Genomic DNA, 16,039 nt, shown 5'->3' on the forward strand with positions numbered 1-16,039 from the left:
AGAAGACACACACACAAACGAAACAAAATACACTATACTATAGAAAACAACTAAATTCAAAGAAAGAAAATGATAAAGGTAATGAGAGACATATTGTCATAATTCATAAAAGATGAAAGAAAATTGGAAAAGTCAGTTTTTCCTTATTACTCTATTTTTAATATGAATAAAATAAACCCTCTACTCAAAAGAAATACATTTAAAGAATGGATAAATAAAATATTATACTATGCAAATTACCTACACAAAATTAATTTTGTATCCAAAGATGTGAGTAGAGAGTAAAGGGAAGAAAATATATACCATACAGATATAAATAAAGCTGAGGTAGAAATAATTTTTGAAGGAAATACAGATTATAAGTAAACTGAGGAGCCACTGAAGACAAATGATCAACAGACCTGAAAATATCTGCATCATATATATTTCATGTTTTGTCTTTCTTCTCCCCTTTGATGAAACCTGGCTTTTTGTAGAAATGGAAACACTGATTCTAAAATTCACATGCAAATAGAAGAGACTGGGTATAGCCAACTTTGGAAAAGAATTAAAAAAACACATTGAATATTCAAATTTTGCTACAAATTTAGAGTGATCAAGACAGTATGACAAAAGCAAGAAAATAGATGTATAATCAAAGGAACAGAACTGAGTCCTAGAAATAAACTCATACTTACAGTACATGATATTCAACAGGAATGCCAAGATATTTAGTAGAGAAAAGAAACTTATTTTTCAACAAGTAGAAGAACTGAAAGCTGTGAGTGAATAAAGTTGAACCTATATATCATATCATACTAAAAAGTTGTCATAAAGACAAAACATGACTATTTTCTCTCTTATGCAGTCTCTTTCTCTCTCTGTCTCTCTCTGTATCTCTGTCTCTGTCTCTCTTTCTCTCGCTCTCTCTCTCTTTCTGTGTATATGTGCAGAAAGAATATTTATTTTGGGGAAACAAGGAAACTAGAAAAATGGTGTGAATAAGATACAAAAGTGAAGGAGGCAAATAAAAAAGTTAACTCAGAATGGGTAAGAAAACTATATATACAAAATATACTAAGCTATAAAACTCTCAGAAGATAGGGGCCAATCTTATGATCTTTGTTTATATATTGTTTTTATACCACTCAAAAACATAAGCAACAATAAAAACAAAAGTAGACAAAAGTGATTAAAGAATGAAAATCTTTGTGTTTAAAGAAATACCATTAGCTCATAGTAGTGTGAGTGGATAGATCAGCTATTGAGAAGTTAACTCAAGCTTGTATAAGCACACATACAAAAGATCAGACTGGTACAATATAGCAAGATCATTTTTGTATTGTCACTATATTTACTATAAAAACGAAAATAAAGGAAGTAAAAATTCAGTTCAAAAAAACTCAACAAAACACTTTCAAATACTGTGTCTTATGAGGGACTTATATTCAGCACATTTGCATAGACAGTTCTCCAAAGATATGCAAATGACCAATAACACATGAAAAGATGCTTAACACTATTAGTCACAATGTAAATTAAAGTCAGAATAAGAACTTGAGGACTGGAGATATAGCTCAGTGGTCAAATATTTCCTTATCATGCACAGGCCTCTAGGGTCTATTACTAGAAAAACAAGCAAACAAGAACCAAAAACGAACACATACAATGAGAAAATATTTCATAACTGTCATCAGGTTAACTACAGTTAAAAATGCAGATAATATTGTTAACAATGATATGTAGAAATAAAAAAAAAAACCTCAAATACAACTATTTAGAACAGGGTCTGGCAATTCACTCAAAAGCTAAAAAACAGAGTTTCATATAACCTAGAAATCTCAATATAACTTTACCTAAGACAAATGAAAATAAACGGGTTCATAGGAGAGAAAATTATATATTTTCCTTACGAATTGTAGAGTCTATGGCTGAGACCCATGCACAAATTTATAACAGTATAGCAAGAACATTTAGAGAATAAAATATAATGGTATATTCCACATTTATAAGTGATATAATAACAATTATCTCACAATTAATTTTTAAATTAAACATGGAACCATTTACTTCTTAATATAATTTACTAACAAAATTGTTCTTAGTAGTACATTATAATGAAGTTATACATAAAGGCTTAATATCTTACAAAAAATAACATGGATTTGTTAACTAAATTCAAATTATAAAACTGCAATGCCTCAAATCACAAAAATGACAGTCTATAGACAAACCCATACACTAAAGGAAATTTAAAAAAGAGAGAATGAATCTTAAATCAATAAACTATTGAATCTGATGAGGTAATAACAAATAAATACCTTAAATTAGGAAAGTTTATCATCTAAATTTCTTAAACCAAAAACAGTAAGGAAGAAAGTAAGACAGAGATTCTTATCTATTCACAAACTTTTACCGTCCAATTAATCATATACAAGGTGCAAAAATGTTGCCCAACAAAAGCAAGAGCAAACCAATGAATAATAAAAAAATACAAACAATAACTAAATAGTCATGTAACTGTAAATGAACACAAGCAGATCTCTTATCCTCAAACAACTACCAAAGTTTTAAAGGTTGAACTTTAGAAGAAAATCATAAAAATTAAAACAAACATATAATGATTGAATTGTCTCAGTGGCTCATTGGTCCAGTATGTCATTGAACTGTATCAAATAACTGCAATTAATAGAGTCATACTCCAACTTAACACTTTTCCCTAATGAATATTAATGAATAAATCTGCACAGTTACCCAAACAGGCAACTATACACATACACATAAATACTCATACAAAATACACCTGATTGACATATGCATGCATGTATTGAGATGGTCTTTCCTCCTGCACACAGAGAGACGACCATATTCACTAGCTTTATTTGCTTCTTCCCTTTTCAATAAAATATATGATGAAAGAGAAATCTGAAACTTAATTCAAAAATAAACTAACGAAAACCTCAAGACAAAGAGAATATGACAAAAAGATGCTGTATTTTTAAATGATGTTCAAAATTGGTGGGAGGATAATATAAAAAATATTATAAAGATTTTATCTTCTAATAAAATTTTGCTTTCCCCTTAAAGCCAAAGAAAACAGTATCATAGAACCATATATAAGTGTTTTTAACTGTTTTGTGGATTTTTTTACACGTTAATTTTAAAGGAAGTAGAAAAGAGTCCCCAAAATGTATTCCAATGATTCTAGCAAAAGTAAGCCTTCATTTTAAAAAGCCAAGCCAATGGTTCTAAATATATTTTTCAAAACAGACTTTATTTCAAAAGCAATAGCCTTTATTTTTTAATGATTACATTTTAGGATAACTATTTGAAGTCAGTTTCCTGCTTTGCAACATCAATATTTAAAAAGCTATGGGTCTTAAGTGAAAGAATATAAATTAATGCTGGTCCCCACTGGTGGATCTGAATATCTAACTTCTTATTTAAAGAAAAAAAAATGTATTAAACTCCCTGTAAAAAGTTAGCCCCAGAAGAGCACCGTGGATAGCTCTTGCCCTCTACCTTTACTTTCGCATCCATACTATATTTTTCCTTTCTCCAATGTACTTGCTCGTTCTTCAGCTTCTCTAGTTCGTTTAGCAGGTCAGTGCAGCGTGTACTTAATTTCTCATTTTCCTTTTCCAGGTTTTTTATAAGCAGTCTATTTTTTTCTTCTTTATTCTGTACACACTCCTTAGCGTCCTGAAGAACAGTACCACAAGGGCCGATAAACAAGAAAAAAAAAAAAAAGGTGAGAACTTATCAGCAAATATAAACTGTGCAGTTTCACCCTCACAGCAGCTTCTTCTATATTTGATAGCCAAGGTCACCTGTGTACTTTATTGGCCTCTTTTCATGCAGGTGGATGGGTCATATTTTTTCACTGGATGACAGCTTTGATGAGTACACATTTGCAAAGAGCCCATTAATTGATCAAGCTGCCTTTGATGCTGTCCCCAGCTATTTTTGAGAGCCACACAGACATATCCTCCCAGACCTGGGTTTTATCAATTAATAATGCCAGTCCCATCAGAATCTAATTACAAGAAGCCACATATTCACACTCCTACTTTCTTAGCTCCATTTCCATCATTAACTATTTATCTGTAAGTTATAAAGCTCCAAGCCTGAGCTTTAAAGCATCTTTATCAGAGTTTTTGCATGTGAGAAAACTGTGTGGTACAGCAGAGCCTAAGGCAATTTTCCGGCAAGCCTGTCACTTTCTGTGCCACAGGGGCTAGTAGAGCTTCAAGGGGGACTTCAAAGCAAAGGTACTGTGTAGCCACGCACAAGTCAACACACCTTAACTTCTTGGCTTTTATCTTTAAATTTCTTCTGTAAATCACTGAACTCTTTCCTTAAGAAAGCATTTTCTTCATCAACCACAGTCTTCAGTTTTACAAGGTCATTTATTTCCTGTTTTAGTAATGATTCAGTCTGTGAGAAAGATTTAAACCAACTGTAAGCTGGCATGTCGAAGCAAAAATGCTTATTTCATAAGCTTATACCTTAGTTGTTACTTATAGCTGTAATTGGCTTTAATAATCAAATCCAAATCACAGTGCTCAGTTCTAGCATACTCATGGACTTTCACCTAAAATGTACAAGGCCATCTATTTATTAGTTTAAGATGAAAAACACATTTAAAACTCAATACCAAATACTAAACCATACACTGAAAACAAACATTTAAGTGCACAGAAAGAATAATCACCAAATTTTATTTTAAAAATTCTAATAAGTAAAATGTATGTGTGGCTAAAATAACATATAATTATTATTTTACTGGGTAACATTTAGAAAACAGCTCTAGAAAAACAACTGTGGTTTTGGAAATGGATAGATCACTTCAAAAATAAATATAAAAAGGGCAAAGTCAGGTGACAAAATATTTTGTTTTACAGACTACTAAGATTATAGTAATTTTAGCTAAATGTTATTCACAGTACCTAGACTCTTTTTTCTGTTCCTAATTGGCGAATAGAAGGTTGTACTTCAATTCTTAGCTTCTGTTTATAGCTTTCCTTTAACTTTACCTCATCAGCCCTAACCCTGGAAAGTTCGAAAACACTTCTGCTGGACAGTCGGTTGCCACTTCAAACTAGCATTCTGTAACTAAAACTCACACCTTTACTATCTCCTTCCCAGATTCCTTCAACTTCTATTACTAGCACCACTCTTTCAGTTGACACAAGAATTTCCTCTGTGGTCTAACACACTTATTTGAAGCCTACATGCCAGATCCAAAAGTGTTAGCATTTATCTGCAACCAAGAAGCAGACACAACAGAAGAAAATACTGGGGTTTTGTCATTGATGTTTTTTTTGTTTGTTTGTTTTTTGTTTTTTGTTTTTTGTTTTTTGTTTTTTTTTTAGTTATTTGTTTATTTGGTTGGTTGTCTCAGGCAGTCTCACTCTGTAGCCCAAGCTGGCATGGAACTTACTATATAAGCCAGGCTAGGCCCAAGTTCATGGCAATTATCTTTCTTCAGCCTTCTGTTTGTAGAGATTAAACATCTATGACACTGTATCAGGCTTTGTTTTTGTTTTAAATGAAAGCATCGGCAGAAACTAACCTGTTTTTAAATTATGGGTTTGAAGCTTTTATAATAATTATATTTTAGTTATAGGGAATATTTTTATTAAATTTATTTATTTATTCACTTTAAATCTCGAATGCAGTCCCCAGGCACACACACACACTCCTCCCCCCATTCTCCCCTCTCATTCTGCTCAGAAGGGGAGGTCCCCCATTGGTACCAGCCCATCCTGGCACATTAAGTCTCTGAAGAACTAGGCTCACTCTCTCCTACTGAGGCCAGACAAGGCAGCTTAGTTGGGGGAGCAGGCTCTAAAGGGAGGCATCAGAGTCAGAGAGGGCCCCTGCTCCAGCTGTTTGTGGATCCACATGAAAACCAAGCTGCATATCTGCAACACATGTGTAAGGGTTCTAGGACCAGTACATGCATGCTCTTTGGTTGGTGGTTCACTCTCTGTGGGGTCCTATGGACCTATTTTAGTTTACTCTGTAGGTCTTCTTGTGGAGACCTTGACCCCTCCAGCTCCTGCAATCATTCCCCCAACTCTTCGATAGGACTCCCAGAGCTGGGTCTAATGTTTGGCTGTGGGTCTCTGCATCTGTTTTGTCAGCTACTGCGTAAAGCCTCTCAGAGGAGTTACACTAGGCTCCTGTCTGTAAGCATAGCAGAATAGCATTAATAGTGTCAGGGATTGGTTCTCTTCCATGGGACGGGTCTCAAGTAGGGCCAGTCTTTGCTTGGCCATTCCCTCAGTCTTTGCTCTGTCTTTGTCCCTGAACATCTTATAGGCCTGACAAATTTGGGGTCAAAGGGTTTGTGGGCAGGTTGGTGTCCTTATCCCTACACTGGAGGTCCTACCTGGCTACAGGAGGTGATCACTTCAGGCTCCATGTACGAAACTAACATTTACTCTATCTGTGTAACACTGATGCTCCTATTCTGAATATCTTATTTTATATTTCAGTATCTATCCCCTATTAAGCCCTCTCCAATGACTGGAAGATGGATGAAAAGTAAAACAAGAGTAGGGTAATTTTACAAGGGTAAAATTAATGGCAGTTAAGAGGAATAAGGTAAATAAAGCACCTGTGCTCACTGAAAGCCAAGGCTGCATTGTTAAATGTTGGTTTTCTTTTACTTTTATTATAAGTTTTAGATATTGAATACATCCAAAACTAATGTATGAAACTGAATTAAAATGAGAAAAAAGATAAAAGCAGAATCGTTCCACATGCCAACCCAACTAAATACTGTAACCTCACCATCATCTGTGACGTTCATGGGTTCCATATCTTCTACCTGCCTTGCCACCATCTGTCATGTCTATAGGTCCCTCATCCTCTATCCCCCCATTTTCCACCATCTGTCACATCTTCTAATCTCCACCTGCAATCACCTTAGAGGTAACAGCTATACTGGAAAGACACATCCTGTTTTGTTTTTTTTTTCTTTTCAGTTGAAAAGAATACACATTCCTATTTTATGTGTTATGTCGTTTGCTTTATTTTAATATTTATATTACCGCATATTATACATGTTATGTGTCTTGCTACTTTTGTTCAATATTTTCTCCCAAATTTTTCCACGTGGATTGATACAGTTGTAATCCAAGTATACTGGTGGAAACCATGGCTCCATTATGAACACACTATTATATATCCACTTTTTCTCACTATAAAGTTCAGCTGTTTCCTCTTTAATGGAAAGATGTACATAGACAATGCAGTTTAACACTCTTAATCATGTCTCCAGATAAACATGAGTGAACATTACTTCTATGTAGAATTTTTCAAACTATAGAGTTGTGTGTGACTATCCTCACGGCCCAGGAACTGCCATCTTGGAGTGATCAGCTGAGCCTGCTTGTGAAACAATTATCTCAGCTGGGCTTCTTGATTATCTATATCCTCATGGAGGGATGGAGAGGATAACGAGGACCTCCTATTCCTTTGATCCACAACTCTGCCTCAATTGCACATGACCTCAGGAAGGAGCTAGAGTATATATGCCAGGAAAAACTAACAGAGGGGCTCCACCCATGTGGTCATGAAAAAGCCACCATGTCTGCTGGGGGAAAGCTTTCCAGGTACAGCATTTTGGGGAATAAGTAACCCCTCACCTATATGCTCTATAAAGAAGCCCCAAAGCTTCACTGGTTCTCCAGAATAAACTTTGGTAAAACTTTTCTTCAATTTATCATTGGGACTTTAGGAGGAGGAGTAGACATTACTTATACCTCCCTGGGGAAAGAGTTTTGAAGTACAATCTAGAGCTGGACACAGTGGCATATACCTGTAATCCCAGCACTAGAGGAGGCAAAAGCAGGCAGATCTTTGTGAGCTCAAGGCTAGCCTGGTCGACAAAGCAAGTCCAGGACAGCCAAGACTACACAGAGAAACCCTGTCTCAAAAAAAAAAAAAAAAAAAAAACAGAAACCAAATAAAAAAAAAAAAAGAGTAGTACAATCTAAGAATGGTTCATTAGATCAACTTAGTTATCAACCCAAGTGTTAAAAAAAGAAACAAAAAAGAAAATATCAAAATGATATGTACAAATTCTTAGCAAAAAGCCCAATACCTATAAGAATTATAAATTCAAAGATATAAACATTAAATCTCTTCAGAAATTTTTTAAAAAGTTTGTAGGCTTATCCTTCAAAAGAAGTGATAAAATTAAGAGTACCCTTATCTATCCTGGAATCACTTCATTCTCTAAAATGTATGCATACCAGGATTTCTTGACAGAGGTAAATATTACCAGGTACAAACAACACAAAGGACACAAGGGGCAAATTCATCTATGAGTTACTTATTATTTAAAGTTTGGCATGTGTTTGAGTTAGTAAGATGTAAAAACAGATATAGATCTAATTTGTAAATAGAAACACAAAGAAAGGTTTGTTATTAAACTATCATATTCTGATAGTTGGTCATGTGATATTCTGCATAATCAACAATGTTACATAAAGGCAAATTTCTGACAGGAGGTGGATAAACTCTCAAACTTTTGTAATTCTAAAAAAGTAAAAATATTTTCCTAATGGAAAAAATCTAATTTAAGTAACAAAATTACAGGTAGAAACAGTACAATCAATTTTAAGTTTTAGCTTTATGAAACTTTTTCAGCAAATCTTTCTAGATATAGTCAATTTCTAATAGTCTGATATGAGTGCATACTAAAATAGCAAACAGAACTCAGAGGAATCATAAAGCCTAAAGGGCAACAAGACAAAGCATGTCTGAAACAAATAATTTATTATGGACAAACCAAGAAATGAATAATTTAAATCATGGTCAAGAGAAGCCTATAGAGTAAGTACGGATTAGGGAACAGCATACAGCCTAAAATTCTACAAGGCAGTACTGAAACACAGTTAATTTATTATTAATTATAAACCACTTTCAAAATGGAAATAAGAGCTTTAATAACATACAGAAAAGTAATAAAACCACTACAACAAACAAAATGATAAAGAAGAGAGATAAGGGGTAAGAAAACTGAGTACTGCTGAAAACCAACATTCATTTCTGCCCCGTTTAGAATGAGAGAGAATGCTAAAGAGTAATCAGCATTTGATTAACTTCAGTATACTAGGTTATCAGAAGTCATGTTACTTCCTATATGCACTATAACTTATTTTATAATTAGCAGTGACATAGCTACAATTCTGAGGAAAAACAGGAAAGGTTCAACCTTCCTCACAGCTGGTGGATTCTTTTGTTTGACAGCTTGCTTTCTCTCTTTTGTCCTCATTTGTTAGTTAGCTGGGTTTTGAGGCATATTGGTAACTTTTACTTTTCTGGTAACATGAGTTAGTTTTGTTGCGGATTTTCTGAAGACGAGCAGACACTAGTACAACCCCCACCCACCTATAGTTCCTGCAGCCCTAGGCTGGAGGCAGGCGGCCACACTGGTCTGACAATGGGGTATTAGCTGTGGTAGTGGGTCCGAGGAGACATACTAGGGCTTCTATAACTGAAGCAGCACCACTGTCCCTAAAGCACCACGGCCCTTTGACGGCCATGACTTCACCCACCACAGCCACTGTATCACCACTTCGGCTCTCTGCTTACCGGCTGTAGCCGCTACAGTCCACTCAGCCTTAGCTGAAACTTCTGGGGCTGCTATATCATCAGCTTCCTTCCTGACTTGCTGGGGTTTTCCCAGAGCCTCCCACTCATCATTCAAGTCTAGAAGCAGACTGGGGTCAAGTGAAAAACCTGGTGTTACACGCAAACAGTGATCAGGATGGATGCAGAAGTTCTTCCATCAACACTGAACCTTGGCCTTTACCAGCCTAGCCCTTTAGCTTAAATAAGCTTAAATCCTCATGTCCTCACAGAGTCAGTCTGTTTTTGTCCATATTCTAGCTTTCACATGTTGCAGAGCCAACCCAAATAAATCATTACTGTGATGGTTTTGCTCTGCCTTTTCACTATTTCAATCTATAAATGAACAGTGGCTTTAGCTGAACTAGTAGCAATAAGAGCTGGTAATACTAATGGCTGACAGCACAGATGGCAAAATACCCAAAGGAGGCAGGGACTCCCTAAATCTAACAGTCTCAACTAACCTGGGCCCAGAGGGGCTTGCAGAGACTGAAGCACCAACCAAGGGTCTTCTACTACACCTAGACCCTCTACACATATATGCTCAATGGGCAGCTTAGTCTCCATGTAGGTACCCAGAAAAAGGTTGGGGGCTGTCTCTGACATGGTCTCTGTTGAATGGTTTTCCATCACTTCACTCTGGTATGGCTGCCTTGCCAGGACACGGTGGAAGAGGAAGTACAGTCCTGATGAGACTGGATGTCGTGTGAGGATTTGCAAGGGGAGGGGTCCTCCCCTCTTCTGAGAGGCAGAAGAGGAGAGATAGGGAAATGAGGAAGGGACAGAGGCAAGGGACCAGGAGGAGAGAATAGAGGGAGCTATGATTGAGATGTAAACTGAATAACTAACTAAAAAAAAAAAAAAAAAAAGAAACAGAAGTGAGTGCTCCCAACAATAAGAGGTGAGAGCTCATAACACAAACGGGAGCTGCATTTTTGGTCAAAATGTAACTAATTTTTGTCTGAATTGAGCTAAGGAACGGTCCATTCACTGATCTTATGGTTGCATGACAGTCTTTATTATATTTATATGTATGATAATATTAGATTTCTCTTTTATAAAAGCTAAAAAGAACCAGCCTAACAGTCTGTCAATTTGACTAGATATACAGTAAAAACTTGAATTCAAAGTAATGCCATTCTAATTGCTGCTATATTTCACAAATTATAAATCCTCTTGGAAAGGTTACTTAATATTACTCAGTGAAACAACAAAAACTCAACTTCCCATTTCTAGTCCAGCATAGGACTTTAAAAGCTCTATTTACACACACACACACACACACACACACACACACACACACACTCTGAAGCTAAGACTCACAATTTTATACAAGACTAGAGAAGGCCTACAATGTGGAAGCACTTTGGGCAAGAACTCAGATCAAAATGTTGAACTAAAAAGGACAGTGCTCAGGGTGGAGAGATGGCTCAGAGGTTAAAAAAAAAAAAAAAACACTCGATGTTCTTCCAAAGGTCCTGAGTTCAATTCCCAGCAACCACATGGTGGCTCATAACCATCACTTCACTCTGGAATGGCTGCCTTGCCAGGACACGGTGGAAGAGGAAGTATATAGTGAGATCTGGTATGCAGGCAGAATACTGTATAATACTTAAAAAAAAAAAAAGGACAGTGCTCATGGTATGACATGGAAACAATGACTCAAATGGGAATTTGAACAGAAGGTATCTGAATTGTATTCTCATAGTTGGTGTACTGAAACTCTGTGAGAAGCTATGCTTAAACAAGACAGACTAGCAGAGAAAATGTCAAGGCCACCCAGCTTAGGGGTTGTGGCATGGTTATTACTACAGGCAGAGTAAGGTTTAATGTTTGTGTGTGGGCGATTGCACATGACTGCAAGTCCACTCAGGGCTAGAGTTACAAGTGAAGTGAGCCACTTGATATGGGTGCTGGGAATCAAACTCAGGTCCCCTGGAAGAACAGCTATTGCTTTTAACTGCTGAGCTATTTCTCTAGACCCAGAATTGGGTATTTAAAAGTAATAAGTTAGCAAAAGAGTCTTATAAGTCTTCGACAACTGAGGTCAGCCAGTATTATTTTGTTCTTTTGCTTTGTTTCAGCTAACTAGAAGATTAAAGAGGTCATTTATTGAGATAGGCAGCCTGAGGAGAATAGACTGAAGTCACCATTAGCAGAAATGGAAGGTTGAACTGACAAAATAGCTGACTGAAAGGCTAACTAATATAAGTGATAATTTACATGAAAAATTACTTAGGGATGGGCTGGCTAAGTTAGGGAGGTTAAAGCAAACTTCCAATAATCAGATACTTGTGGCCTGAAATTTGAATCAGGCCACTCTTCTACACAGTCCCTACAGAATAAGAAGATCAAGCAAACCTGGGGACATGGGAACAGGGATTTGTGGGAGCAGCACTAAAGGAGGGGAAAATGGAATACAAAAGGATGAGCCATACAACTGCAATACTTTGACTTTTCGTTGATATTTAAAAGCTTTGAAGGGGTGTGATCCTACATTCTCAAAGGTCCATCTCACGGTGCCTGTCTTTTTAAAAAATAAGGCATGCATTCCTGCATAAAAAAAAAGTATTGAGAGCACAAGGACTTGAAGATTTACAGTTTGCCTATAAAATGAGCATGGTGAAAATGGGGCCAAGGATCCAATGGATACTAAAGACATCAGTGCTCTTTCAAAAAGCCCAGGTTCATTACACCTCTTGAGTCCAGGAAGTAGCTAGACTCACCCAACCTCAGGATCACGTATGCAGAGGTATTAACTCACTTAAAATATTTGATTTAGGATAAGAACTATGTGACACTCTGCTTGTACAGGACCACCTCAGGAAGGGTTTCCCAGCGTTACCAGTAAGTTAGGTATTCAGAGGCTGCTACATCCATGATATAAGGTGGAACAGCTATTGCTTATGCTGAGAACATACTTACTTAACATTTTCACCTGATATAGTTCTGCAGCTATGTAGAATCCTGGAATTCTCACTCAGATTTTAAAGGAAGGGGTAGGAAGCCAAGTATTATATAACAATGCCACTCTCCCTTCAAACAGCCCAGGAAAGAACAACATATAACTCTGCGAGACTAAAAACAAAAACTCACTGTGAACCTAAAGAAGATAGAGATGCAAGAAATACTATCTGCTATGGAGAGCTGAACACACAAAGCATATCCAGCTCCAAAGAGAGCCCAAGTTGGCTGCAAATGGCAAGGATAAAGAGGTTGGCAAAGCTGGGCAAGTCCTTTGGGGCCCAAAGCACACCATCATATGCCCCATATGCCAAGAATGGAGCTCCAGGACTTACTGTTTACCCAACTGGTTTGGTTCTTGCTTTAGCCCCATCCCTCCGTTCTATGAATGGGAATGTTTACTCTGTGCTATTATATACTGAAAGGCTATAATTTCCTTTTTATTTTACTTTCCAGGGGCTGATGTGGAAGAGTTTGAATTGAGTCTCAGAAGAGACTTGGAACTTGGAACTGCATAAGTTCTAAGACAATAGGAACTCTCTTGGAGATGGACTAGATTTCTTTTGCAATATGAGCTAGAAAGGAGCCATCTGTACAAGATAGAATGGAATGTCTTGAATGTGAAATGCACCATCACAGGCTCATTGGATGTAATTTTGTCATCTAGCGAAAGCACACATATGGTTGTGATAATAATAATGATTATACAAATATATGCAAGCTATATATATTCTTTAATTGTATGATTTATAAATAAAAATTGCACCAATTCAATAATGCAAATTTTCAAAAGATGAACTAGAATAGTACCAATTATTATGACTCTTTTCTATAACCAAAACCATGTAAACATGTATATATCAGAAACACATAAATATCAAACAGAAACACATAAATATGTCAAAAATAAAAATACAATAAGACAATGAATAATAAATACTACTTTATAATAATAACAGCCTGTTAAGCATTTTAATGAGTTTTATACCTGATCAATAGCTTTGGTATTATAATGAAAGATTGACTACAGTGATTTCAAAACAATGCTTTCACAGAACAACCTTGATTTCTTAATGAACATTATAACAAAAGCTTCAAATAATTTTTAAAGATCTACAACCTGAAGCAAAACCAATGTTTCATATTTTTATTAAAATACAACCTGTTCCAATTCTTGTATTTTAGCATCCTTGACTTGTAAAATTTCCAGAACTTTTCTGTCTTTTGCTTCAGATTTCTTTTTTTCCCTAAAAACAAATAAAGAGAGTTTATTAGTCATGATTCCTAGGAATTCCTGTTGATTTATGTTGTTTCGCAGTGCTAAGTATCAAAGTCAGGAGCTCATACATGCCAAGCAAGTGCTCTACCACTGTCCCATCCCATAATTACTTCTTTAAATGTCCACATCCTAGTAATGAACATAATTTTAAAGTATAAAGGATTAAATTCTTTTATGTCAACAGCTCTTTCAGAATCAGAAACCATATGGCAAGTGACAGAAGCTTACCACAGCTGACAACTGTTTTGATGTTGTTGTTGTTTTGTTTTCCAGAGCTGAGAACGGAACCCAGGGCCTTGAGCTTGCTAGGCAAGAGCTCTACCACTGAGCTAAATCCCCAATCCCTGACAACTGTTTTGAAAACTTCATTTTCTAGAAATAATTTAATTTCTAGGTGTAGATGGATGATAGTCAATATTTAAAACATAATTTAACCCTGACACCACTATTACCTATTGGACAGCAGGTTGGGACTGTATAATAAGTATCTAATACTGGATAAGCCCACTGAATATTTTTATCATTAATATGTATAAAATGCTTATATTAATAAGATAAAATTTATTCATTTATTAAATTTTGGAGAAGTGAGACATAAAAATAAATTATTACTCTGAACAATATTAATGAGGTACATATCCAGGACACTACAGAGAAAATGATGGCATTAAAAATATGACATCAGACAAAACACAGGAGTTTGTTTTACTGGGAAACTCTAACATACTATAACACTCCAGAAGTAGGAAGACTGAATGAAATTGCTAAGAATGTTTTAGAATTAAGTAATTCTCACAGTTGAAGACATATTAACAAAATAATAATAAAAAACCTGTATCTAACACATTAACTTATCATCTATAAAATCACCAATTAAATGGGGCACAGTGGCACATGCCTATAATCCCAGCACTGGGGAAGGCAGAGGCAGAGGCAGAGGCAGGCAGATCTCTGTGAGTTCAAGGCTAGTCAGGTCTAAAGGGAATCCAGAATATCCAAGGCTACAAAAAGAAACCCTCTCTTAAAAAAAAAAAAACCCACAAAAATCATTATGTATTCAGCACTACCAATACAGGAATTGCCACAGGGATAAGAGATACTACAGCAAACAGGATATGGTCTGTTTTAAGGCTTCTGAGTACAATGTGTATTCTTTGGTGTATATTTGGTGTAATATTCTGTAGATATGATAGGTCTGTGTGATGTAAAATGTCATGTAATTCTAAAGTTTCTTTGTTTATATTTTGTCTAAATGACATGTATATTGAAGAAAGTGAGGTATGTAAAACACCTATGGATTTGGTGTTAATGTGCATCTTTAAATCTAGTGGTTCACTTTTAATGAAATCAGGTGCACTATAGTTTGGTTCATACATGCTTAGTATAATAATATTTTCTTGAACACTGTTTGTTTTTCCCTTCATTAGAATGAATTATTCTTCTTTTGTCTCTTCTGGCTTACTTAGAAGTGTATTTTGTCATGTAATAGAATACTGCTTCCTCAAGATCCAGCTATACCACTTAGGCATATATCCAAAAGATGCTCAAGTACACAGCAAGGACATTTGCTCAACTGTGTTTGTAGCAGCTATATTCATAATAGCCAGAACCTGGAAACAACCCAGATGTCCATCAATGGAGGAATGGATACAGAAATTGTGGTACTGTTACACAATGGAATACTACTCAGCAATTAAAAAAAAGGAAATCATGAACTTTGCAGGCAAATGATGGGATCTAGAAAAGATCATCCTGAGTGAGGTATCCCAGAAGCAGAAAGACACACATATTATATACTCACTTTTAAGTGGATACTAGACTTATAAGATAGGATAAACATACTAAATTCTGCACACCTAAAAAAGATGACTAAGAAAGAAGACCTGGAGTAAAATGATCAATCTTCACTTAGAAAGACAAATGGGCTGGACATCGGAAGTAGGAGAAAACAAGTAACAGGACAGGAGCCTACCACTGTGGGCCTCGAAAAGACTTTGCCTAGCAGTGTATCAAAGCAGATGTTGAAACTTATAACCAAACCTTGGGCAGAGTACAGGGAATCATATGAAAGAAGGGGGGATTAGTATGACCTGGATAGGACAGGAGCTCCACAAGGACCAAATATATCTGGGCACAGGGGTCTTGTCTGAGACTGTTTCTCCAACCAAG

General features: G+C 35.9%; 1 protein-coding gene across 2 annotated transcripts in view; it reads right to left on the minus strand.

The window, feature by feature from the left end:
• Positions 1–16,039, minus strand: part of Cntln (centlein) — a 292,210-nt gene that overhangs the window by 188,958 nt on the left and 87,213 nt on the right. For both annotated transcript variants that reach the window (XM_055629436.1, XM_055629442.1), the window contains exons 3-5: positions 13,754–13,838; positions 4,282–4,416; positions 3,502–3,681 (exon numbers count right to left, since the gene is read on the minus strand). In XM_055629436.1, the coding sequence (XP_055485411.1) occupies positions 3,502–3,681; positions 4,282–4,416; positions 13,754–13,838 (400 nt within the window). The remainder of the gene's footprint in view (positions 1–3,501; positions 3,682–4,281; positions 4,417–13,753; positions 13,839–16,039) is intronic.

The sequence above is a fragment of the Psammomys obesus genome, unplaced genomic scaffold, assembly GCF_907164565.1.
Source record: "Psammomys obesus unplaced genomic scaffold, mPsaObe1.curated_primary_1811, whole genome shotgun sequence".
NCBI classification, from domain to species: domain Eukaryota; kingdom Metazoa; phylum Chordata; class Mammalia; order Rodentia; family Muridae; genus Psammomys; species Psammomys obesus.